General features: G+C 42.3%; 1 protein-coding gene across 5 annotated transcripts; it reads left to right on the top strand.

The window, feature by feature from the left end:
• The first annotated feature begins 1,244 nt into the window (after positions 1 to 1,244).
• ZBTB43 (zinc finger and BTB domain containing 43) lies at positions 1,245 to 10,747 on the top strand. Of its 5 annotated transcripts, none has more exons than XM_027650138.1 (3): positions 1,722 to 1,807; positions 3,718 to 3,878; positions 3,974 to 10,747. In XM_027650138.1, the coding sequence occupies exon 3, from the start codon at positions 3,997 to 3,999 to the stop codon at positions 5,389 to 5,391; it is 1,395 nt and encodes a 464-aa protein (XP_027505939.1). In that variant the 5' UTR covers positions 1,722 to 1,807; positions 3,718 to 3,878; positions 3,974 to 3,996; the 3' UTR covers positions 5,392 to 10,747. The 5 variants fall into 5 exon arrangements, with proteins under 5 accessions (XP_027505941.1, XP_027505937.1, XP_027505939.1 ...); XM_027650139.1 differs by lacking the exon at positions 1,722 to 1,807 and adding an exon at positions 2,031 to 2,148; XM_027650140.1 differs by lacking the exons at positions 1,722 to 1,807; positions 3,718 to 3,878 and adding an exon at positions 1,245 to 1,521.

The following is a 10,747-nucleotide window of genomic DNA, read 5'->3' as shown; positions in this document are numbered from 1 at the left end:
GGTAGCAGCAGATTTTAAGACTCTCACTGAGGCCCCAGTTTGCAGTATGAACCTGGCATTAGTCAGGATATCTTCTAAGTTGTGAGATTTGCTGGTGTGGGTTTATCGCTGGGGAATTGTGGTGCTGTCACAGCCAGAGGATGGATCTTATTGAGTCAGGTATCAATTGTGTGTGTGTTTTGACTCTTTACAGAAATCTCTCATTTAAAAAGTACATGATTGCTTTCCTATCCAGATGCTTAGCAAAGCTACCTGGCAGGCCAAGCAAGGTGCAGAGTTAATACTGTGGTGGTCTGGAGAGAAACTCCTCAATACGTCCCTACAAAAGTATTTTATGCAATCAGTTCCAGTGGACATTAGATGACTCTTACGAGGCTGTGCCTGAACAGCTCCTACCAACAGGGAGTACTTGAATCCCCGCACGTGGAGCAACTGAACCCTCTCTCCTCTAGTCTCTTGAATGTGCAACAAAGGCTGCCAGGGCAGCTCCTGCTACTGTTAATGCTACTGGCAATCAGGCTTTCTCTTCTGTTGTTTCTTTCACATTGCTCTATGGATCTTTATTCACTTTTTGCAACACTTGATCACAGTGTTCTCCACACAGATCAAAACATACACTTCAGTTAGCTATGTACTATTTAATCTCTCAAAACTTCCTTGTTTTACTGCTTATCATTCTTATGTGGTCCTTAATTTGCTAGTGTATTCTCATAATGGCTATAAAACAATGAGATAATTGTGTTGTATTAAAAATTGGCTTTCTCATGTTTGTATTAAAGTTTTTATTAGGGTTCGTAGGAAGGATATGGACTTAATCCAGGACTATGCACTACCAGACTTGAAAATACACACAGACCAAATTCTGTTCAGACACAGTACTTGCTAAAGCAGAGGTGGCTTCTGTCTCAGAGAACTCCCTTAGCTCCCGTGGCATGGGATGCTCTCCCTCCTCCCCCTGGATTTTAGCGTGTTCCCTTGCCCATGCTCAGCCACACAAACCCCGGTGGCTTTGGCTCGGGTGCAGTTCTCCGCTGGCGGGGGCCGTGGGTCGGGACGGCTCCGCCTCGCGGGCTGTGGGTCGGAGCCCTGCCGAGGCCGCAGCCCGGGGGCTCTGCGAGCCGGGGGGAGCCGGGCCGCTTGAAGTCTTTGTGACGAATTTAAACCCCAAGCTATTATCGTCAGTTTTCCTTTAAAAACAAATAATTAAAGATTAAACAGACTTATTACTAAATTTGTACGGGTTTGATTGGACGAGCCCTCGGGCAGCGGCCACGGGCGCCGGACGGGCCTGGGCGGGGAGCAGCGCCCCCTGCAGGCGGGCCCGAGCGGGGTCACGGGGGTGGGGGGAGCGTGGCCCCGAGAGCGGTTCGGCTGCAGGACATCCCGGCGCTGGAGCACATCAGGGGCTGTGCGGGACACGCGGGCCGAGCCAGCGCCCGGCGCGGACAGCGGGCTCCAGCCGTACTGTCTGGTGGTCCCGTCCTGGCAGTGCCCACAGCAGCGCTGAACGTATCACCCTGGGTAGCAGCTGCGGAGCAAAGGCAGAGGAGAGGAGGGGAGGGCCCGGCCCGGCCCGGTGGGTCTGTAAGACCCCTGCGAGCCCCCGCGGCTCCACCAGGGGGCGCCGCCGCTGCCCCGCCACGAGCAGGATGCGTGTCCTGCTGTCACGTGACCGGAACGCGGAAGAGCCCGCCGGAAGAGGGGGAGCCGCTTCCGGCGCGGGCCGGGCTGGGCGCGGGCAGGGACGGGGCCGCACCGAGCGCCGGGGCCGCACCGCCCGCTATGCGAGAGACGCCGCAGCCCGTAGGTGAGATGCTGCCTCTCGCGGCCACCAGGAGGCCGCGCTGTCGCCGGGCCCGCCCCGCAGGCCCACTCTGGGGTGGGGCGGCGCGCGAGGCCTTCCTGCCCTCCGCGGCCGCGGGTCCCGCTCGCTCCGGGGCGCGGGGGCCGCCCGGGGCCGAGCCGATCGGCAGGGCCGCGCGGGCGCGCGGGATACCGGGGCCTGTCCGGGCCCGCGGACTGGAGCCGGGCCCCGCGCGGAGGCGTTAGGAGGGTGAGAGATCGGTGTCTGTGTGTGCAGAGGGGAAGGAACTCCCTGCCCGCACTTCTTAGAAGTAACGTTATTTTAAAGCAACTAATATGTGCCTTGTATGTTTCACTCAGCCCTCCAGCATGGAGACTAATTTTTTTATTATTAGTTGAAATAGAAAGACTTTATAGTTTGGGGTAAACAAAATGCAGAAACAGAACAGGTTGTAGAAGGAGGAAGTGAAACCCCTTTGGAAAACTGAAATTTTCCTGATGTTTATAGCTTTGCTAATAGAAAATATTTTCCTTACATTTTGTTTTCGTGAGACCTTAAAATGCATGAAAGTCTGCTACCACCTGGATTTTTTTCTCTGGTGACATGCTGAGTCCTTGCTGAAAGTTGGCAGTGTAGATTAGCAGGAATTATATATAGATTCTACAGGCATCTGTCTTTAAATTTCAGTTGAACATATTGTGAAGGCTTATCTTTTTTATAGGCTAGTGCTGAAAAATAGAATCTGAAATCTGAGAATATTCTAAAGGGAGGTAAGGACCTACATCTGTATAAAAAAATCTGATCGTTTAAAAAAAGTGGGCATAATGTACACAAGGTATAAGGTAACTCAAAGTGTTTAAATAATTATGTCAAGTTGTTTTAAGCAAAGTGGTAAGAAAAATAACCAATTGAACTGGCAGGCACAGAATTCCATTGCTCCCTGGAAAAGTATCGGTAGCTGATTTGGTCTCCTAGTTGGTACTTTGAGGAGAAAAACTGAGGAGTGCTGAAGACAGTAGATTTAAGGGTGGTCTGCGATTGTGTGAGTGGCAACTTCACGGAACTAGGCAGAGGATACCACTTGCTGCCCTGTGGCTCTTTGGGAATCCCACTGCCTTCAATCTTCTCGTTATCAAATTGAAAATGGCGCAAGTTAAAGGAGGTCTTTCATGGTTGGATTTAAATTTCTGTAGTTTCTAATGATAGTAGCATGCAAACTTATCTCAAATTCAATTAAAAAGTTCAATCATGATTTTTAGAAAGTTGTATTACTGCTTAAGGGACTTTGTAGTGAACTGTCTAGATGATGTGGGAACACAGATGTGAAAATTTGGGAGCTCTTAGCTGAGGTTCTGGCACGTCATTGTTGTGTTGTTACTAATATTCACATTACAGGCAGGAAAAATTCTGTACAGCAGAATATCAATTTCCTGATTGACATTTTAAATTCTGTAAGATTTTTCTGAAAGTAATGTTATAATAACATCTCGATAGGCTCGGAATTAAAAATTGGATTATAGTCCTGCAGCTGTACAAGCTGTTGCTGTTCTACCTTCCAGTTAATGAAATGACAGGGAAATGTCACGAGAAGGGTCATAAGCATCATTTTCAGTGGGGTTCTGCCTGTGCTGCTGTTGTCATGGGGTGAGTTGATACAGTCGCTTTTGAAAACTTCATCTGAAGTGAAATATTTCATGAGTACAATCAGTGTTTATTGGGGGAACAGGGAGGTTATTTTGTTGGCAGTTGAAATACAGAATCTTTCATATGCTGTTACAAACTCTGGGATATCCTGGAATTAGAGCACTACTGCTCTAATTTCATGAAATAACTAGTTTGTTATCCAAAACTCATGCTTGAAATGCTTAGTCTATCCCAACTGGGTAACATGCTGTTTGTATCTCCTGCTGTAGTGGATGAGTCCTCTTGGAGAGAAGAAACACAATAAAATGTGCTGGCATAGCAATTTGTGGCCTCAGTATGGCTTTCAGAAGAGAGAGAAATGAGGTGGAGTGGGAGAAATACAAGTACAGCAGTGACATAAGGTTCCGGAAGATGTTGGGTTGAGTTCCACGTGAGTCTGTTAAAGAAAAAGTTTAGGTGGAAATGAAAAGGTCAGTAATTGACTAAATGGAATTTCTGATTTTTTTTTTTTTTTTTCACTTGCAGCACAACACTTAATTTGTAATGAAATGGAGTCTGGGTCAAGCTCATTTCGAGTGGAATTTCCAGATTTTTCTAGCACCATTTTGCAGAAGTTGAACCAACAGCGCCAGCAAGGACAATTATGTGATGTGTCCATTGTGGTTCAGGGCCACCTCTTCAGAGCCCATAAAGCTGTTCTTGCAGCTAGTTCACCTTACTTCTGTGATCAGGTTCTCCTGAAAAACAGCAGGCGAATAGTCCTGCCTGATGTGATGAATCCCAGAGTATTTGAAAACATTCTTCTGTCTACCTACACAGGCCGGCTGGTAATGCCTGCACCAGAAATCGTCAGTTATCTGACAGCAGCAAGTTTCCTTCAGATGTGGCATGTAGTGGATAAATGCACTGAAGTGCTAGAGGGGAACCCAACAGTTCTGTGTCAGAAGATGAATCACGGCAGTGACCATCAGTCCCCAAGCAGTAGTAATTACAATGGCCTTGTTGAAACCTTTGAACTTGGCTCTGGAGGACAGACAGAATTCCACAAAGTGCAGGAACTAAGGGATGGCGAAAATGAAGAGGAAATCTCTAAAGATGAGCTGTCATGTCAGCTGACAGAACACGAGTACCTTCCCAGTAATTCTTCAACAGAACATGATAGACTTAGCACTGGAATGACCAGTCAGGATGGGGAAGAAGGAACTAGTGATAGTGCAGAGTACCAGTATACCAGACCAATGTATAGCAAACCCAGCATCATGTCTCACAAGCGGTGGATCCACGTGAAACCTGAAAGGTTTGAACAGGACTGTGAAGGTGTTGATAATCCTTATGATGAACACCAAGTTTCTGAATCCATGAATGCGATTCAAGCAGATCATTCAATCCAGTCTTCGGGTGTTGAAGACTTTCACATAGGTGACAAAAAGATGGAAACAGAATTTGATGAACATGCAGATGAAAGTAATTATGATGAACAAGTTGACTTCTATGGCTCGTCCATGGAAGAATTTTCTGGTGAAAGGGCAGAGGGAAATTTAAGTGCTCACAGACAGGATCTTATGATAGCAGCAGGCTATGGTGAGGGCATTGATATGGCTGCCGGGATTAAAGAAGAAACATCTCTCACTGGATTCTCCCATGCTGATAAGCTTTATCCTTGTCAGTGTGGCAAAAGTTTTACACACAAAAGTCAGAGAGATCGGCATATGAGCATGCACCTCGGTCTTCGACCTTATGGCTGTGGTGTCTGTGGTAAGAAATTCAAAATGAAACACCATCTTGTAGGCCATATGAAAATTCATACAGGCATCAAACCATACGAATGTAACATCTGTGGGAAAAGATTTATGTGGCGGGACAGTTTTCATCGGCACGTGACTTCTTGTACCAAGTCCTATCAAGCTTGTAAAGCTGAGCAGAGTACTACTGAGATGAACTAAGACATTAGTGCTTACACTTGTTTATTAGAGTAAGAAAAATAAACTAATTATGCAAATAATGTCTGGTACTTGCTATTGTACATTCTCAAAAAACAAGTTTTAGTGATTATGCTGGTATAAACAGATCAAACATATTTTGCTTTCTGCAGTATTACTCCAGGTGTTCAGTGTGTGAAGTGCAAATGGTTAATCTGAAAGGTGCTTGTAAAAGGAGTCTGACGTTGATGGTAATCACAGCAGTATTTAGAAGCCCTCTTGTATTTCTAAGTCATCTAAATTCACAGTAAAACTCAGCTCTAAATTGACAAAAATTGTGAAAATACTTAGATGAAGCAGGAATCGAGGTAGCACTACTTAATAGAAAACTAAGATGAACAAACTGGGTTATATGATTCACATTTTAATGAAAAAAAAAAAAAATTAAAATTTCACCTCAAACTGAAGACTCCAACGTACTTCCCATGCATCATTAGATAGTCTATGTCATTCAGTAGCCTTTGCTGTATTGCTGAATGCAAGGCAGTGGTAAAGGTGCTTTGGCTTTCCTTTATCTGTCTTCCATTCTTTTAATCTGTCTTCAGTAAAACAAATGTCTAATTTTGTGCTAATTTTTATTTAAAGTCTGTAAAGCACTTAAATATAGTTTATCAATATGTAAACTTCAGTATGTATTAAGTATAATTTGTCCTTGCTCCTCTAGGGTCTAATGCTGTATGACTCTTGACTTCATTAGATTTTAATTGCTACATCGTGAGAGCTTTAGAAGTGTGTGTAATAAGTATGAAAAAAAAGTAATATGTAACATTTGGAACTTACTCAAAGTAACCATATATATTTAAACTGTAGGGTTTTGTTCAAATTTTTGTGACTTACTACAGTAGCAAGTACCAAACTGGGTTCATGAACTGACTTTTTATTGGTACAAAAACTTCTTTGAGAACTTCTATCTAGTTTTTGAAACCTGCCTTAGGAAAATTATGTAGGCATTGGTAGGTATTTATACTTCTAATTCTTTACTCTATAATTCTTTATTATAGTAAGAACTATAATATAGATTCTTGGTACTAAACTACTGTGACTGGTTAGGTGTGATCACGAGCAGAGTTGTTTACCTCTTCAAATGAAGTTGCTTGTGAAAAAAAGTACAAGTATGTGATTTGGATCTTCTAATGGTACTGCAGAACATGGTACCATGCTTATGTCTGAAGTTGGGATTCTTGCTGGGAAAGTGGCACTTGTTCTTTGTTAGGATTAGGATCTATGTGTGGGGCTCTTGTTTGTGGAGATGGATGGAGGAGTGTGTACAGTTCTGAGAGATGCTGCCAGCTCTGAAGGGAGAGGGAAGGCATGAATTGTAAAGGTGACAACAGGATTTTTGGGTTGAAAGCTTAATGCAGTCCAATGCAAAAGCAATTAATCCTTCTCAGTAGCTTACTGAAACATAAAAAGGAAAGAGCCTTTAGAGCATACATAGGCTATAATAGAAAGAGGTGATGTCCAAGTACAGTGCTGATAACATAGGAAAAATATTAACCAGCATTGAAGGCCCGAGCCTGTGCGGCCCCAGTTTCTGTATTAGGCACTGCAGTGTGCAGGATAATGTACTGAAACAGATGACCCTGTATAGTGAAGCAAAACCACACAAAGATTATTACTATTCAGTTTCTTTTTTGCAGTTTCTTTTTTAACTCCCAGTTAAAAACTGTCTTAGGATGCAACTGAACTGTATCCTCAACATGAATGTCTGCTATGAGCTGAGGGTTTACTACTCAGTGGGCTGTAATTACTGTAATTTCTTTACTGGCATTCTACTTACAAACTTTAATTTTTTTAAGAGGCTCTTAATTCTTAATCTTCTAATGCTTCAGATATTTTTCATATGGAGTTTTGTTAAAACAGATATTCCCAAATACAGTGAACCCATTGCTGGCAATGGGCACGAATGGTCAGCACCACAGAGTTCCTGTTCTTCGCACTTAATTGAACTCTACAAACATTATGGTGGCCATGTGTAACCCTTGTGATCAAGGTACCAAAACAGGGATTTTGCTCACTAACACTGTAGCCTGCTTAATGTATAGAAGCACTTTGTATTTAAACAAAAAAAAAAAAAAACCAAACCATAAAACTTTATAAATATGTTTTTTAAACTTAGAAATTATATTCCCCTTATGGTTTGTTTCCACAGTGCTAACACTGTCTTTTTTAATATTTTAAAAAAAAAATTATAATGCTTGCCTGTTTACATGAGTGTAGTGGAAAGGGTTCTTGCTCTCTATGGCCCTATTTTTCCATTCTCCAAGGCCTTACCACATATAGGGTGTCATTTCTGCAAGTACCATCATCACATTTGAGAGAAGGTGTTAGAATCACTCAATCATAGAATGGTTTGGGTTGGAAGGGGACCTTGAGGATCATCTAGTTCCAGTGTCCCTGCTGTGGGCAGGGACACCTTCAACTAGACCAGGTTGTTCAGAGCCCCATCAAACCTGGCCTTGAATACATCCAGGGTGTTCCTTCACATACTCATTTCAAGAATGATCTTGTATATTACATTAGTTCTCAGCCCCTTTGAAATTGTCACTTTAGTTTTGCATAAAAAGGTCAAGAGTGCCTCTTCCCATTTAACCATAAAAAAGGCTGGACAGAAACACCAGTCTGAAAACCATGGTCAAGCAAAAAATATGTCTGTCAAACCCAGACCATCCTACAGAGCTGCCAGCAAAACTGTTTCTTTTACCAGCTTGGAATGACTTTTATATGGGATATTTCAAGGTTAAACATTACTTCTATTTGCAGTTAGATTACTTTGAAATAAAGCTTTAAAATAAATTATACTGTGAGAGACACTTTAAAGGTTTTTTAACAGGTCCAGTAGATCATATTATGGAACCATGTTCTTTTTTAATGACTTAGCATGCATAGTAACCTTTTAGTATTTGCCTATAGCTGTTTTACCCCATATTATGGCATTGTCTTAAAAGTCCAAAAAATGTTGCTCCACTGATCTTGAAGCACTTGGGTGATGTTAATTTACATGAAACCAATTGATTGCAGGAAAATACTGATCTGATTGTCATGAGATCAAGTTGAGAGGTTCAATGATTTAAGGGCAGCTTGAGATACATGTCTAAAATCCTTACTTTTGCATGGCACAGGTGAAACAGTTGTCTTGTGGTGTTTTTCCTGAGTTCAATTTATTGCCCTTTGACAAACTTCTAATCACCATTTCAGGTATTGGGGGGAACAAATAACAAAAAATTACTTAAACACTTAAAGAAACATCTTTCCTCTCTCTGCTTCAGGCTCAGCTTAAGTGTAACACCTCTCCTCCCTGCCTTTGTAGTCTCAGTTTCCCTTGTTTTCACCAAGAGTTGCATTTCCTGCCATTTCCTTTAGTGAGGTGACAAGTCACACAGGAGGTGGGGCTCGTATGCACACTGCCTTGTCTGATGCTCTTCATTTCTTAGTGGGTGTCCTCTGGTGCTCTGGGCTGGTTAGTGTCACTATTCATGGTGACACCGGGCCACAGTCCCTTCAGGGGTGGGTCTGTTCCAGTCTGGCTCTCCTGTGGGCCTCAGTTACTTCAGAGGTGTACTGCTCTGGCATGGCTTAGCTGTAGGCCAAAGTCCTCTCAAAAGTAAATCTCAGACACAGAGCGTGTCCTTCTGTGAGTATGTCTATACATATCCTCAGTGACTTCTCCAGGTATTTTCCCAAGAGCAGCTCTTCAGTTTTTCCACATGTCCCCAGGAGTATATTCTCTATATGTGTCTCCCTGCATCTCTTGCTAGCAGCTGCCACTCTTCCTTAAATATGTTTAAGCAGAAGCAACGTGCACACCTCTGGTTGAGATTTTGGCATGCAGTGGATTGTCCACATCTGTTTTGGTGCAGGCTGAACCCCACTTGACTAGCACAGGGCAGCTCAGAAGCTCTGGCCACTCATCCCCTCTGCAGCCCCTGCCACTGGTGCCACTGCAGTTCTACATAGCCAAGATACACAGACAAGGCTTCTGTCAGGCTCTTAATCTTTGCTAATGGAGTGGTCTTGTTCAAGGTACAAAAAATTATTTCTTGTTTGTGGGGAGGAGGGAAGTGATCCATATATATATATATATATAATATGAATGCATATGTATACAATGAATTTCATTAATCTTCCCTTTTGCTTCATTACCTTCAATAATGTGGCTTTTGGCTGTAGTAAAGTGTCTTCTGAAAACCAGCATCATTGTACACACAGGAGGCTTTCAGAATTTCCTGCTGCTGTGAAGCCATTCATTGTCCTAGCAGTGGTAAGAATACTTGATGATACTACAGCTAAGTTCCTTTTCATTCCATTTTGTAACTCAGATGTTAATTACCATGGAATCTGTGTAGCTGCCATTCTGAAAAATTCAACTGTTAGCAGGGTTGCTTAGGTGTATATCAGACCCTTTTGAGGTAGGACGTTCTTATTTCAGATACCACTGTTGTTTTGGGGTGTGTTTTTTTGTTGTTTCATTTTTTAAACTTTACATTCTTTGTTTTATGGGTGAGCAGGTAGACTCTAGAAGGTACTGTCAGTACAGTTCTTGGTCTCAGCTTTTTTCATCTGAGGTGTGTCTGAAGTTGAGAAACTGTTCTGTATCCTGAGCAAGGCAGATGATCAAAGGCTGATGTACTGCGTTTCTCATTCTAAAAAGAATCCTTGATGTCCTTGTATTATTGAGCCTGAAAGAATGGAGGCACATCAGGGTTTGTAATCTCAACCCTTTTGCTTTGTGCCAGCAAGGTGACCTGTGTGAATTATGAGACCTACAGAAGTATATTGATTATTTTGCTTTAACAGAATTAGGACCTTTCTCAAAACAATAAATGAAAGGGTTTTTTTGTCATTTAGTTGCTTCATTGGATAGCTTGGCTTCTTTAGCTATTAGCTGTAAATTGTCAGAGCCCTAGGGGAAGATGCTGGAAAAGAAAATGGTATATTTTTAATGTGATTAAATTGTAAGTTCTGATTTTTGCTTGAAGCCTGTGTCTGTCAATTGCTGCTCTTTTTTTTATTATTCATAGGATTCCATATTTCTTTCAGAAATGTAACTGTTTATGCAAGTGAATCTTCCTTAATGAGCTATAAGTTTTTATTCTAAACAAGTCATTTATAATAGTAAATTTGCATAACTTGATATTTTGTGAGATGTTATGCCTGTATTGCAGAGGTTGGATAGTTTTGTCTATAAATATTGCTGTCCTAATTGTACAGCATGGTTTTAATTTAATGTTACTGTTCAATATTTTCTTCTTATAGAAGAGTCCCATGCCCCTTTTTCGTATAACATGTTTTAATAAACGTTATCTGTCAACTTTGTAAA

Source organism: Corapipo altera, unplaced genomic scaffold (assembly GCF_003945725.1).
Source record: "Corapipo altera isolate COAL_440 unplaced genomic scaffold, ASM394572v1 268, whole genome shotgun sequence".
Lineage (NCBI taxonomy): Eukaryota > Metazoa > Chordata > Aves > Passeriformes > Pipridae > Corapipo > Corapipo altera.
The sequence above is the reverse complement of the archived record's forward strand: the minus strand, read 5'-3'. Positions and strand labels throughout refer to the sequence as shown.

Coding starts and splice junctions, on each gene's coding strand:
- ZBTB43 (XM_027650136.1), top strand. CDS start 1,783: ATGCGAGAGACGCCGCAGCCCGTAG. Junction 1,808..3,973: donor AGAGACGCCGCAGCCCGTAG/GTGAGATGCTGC, acceptor TTTCACTTGCAG/CACAACACTTAATTTGTAAT.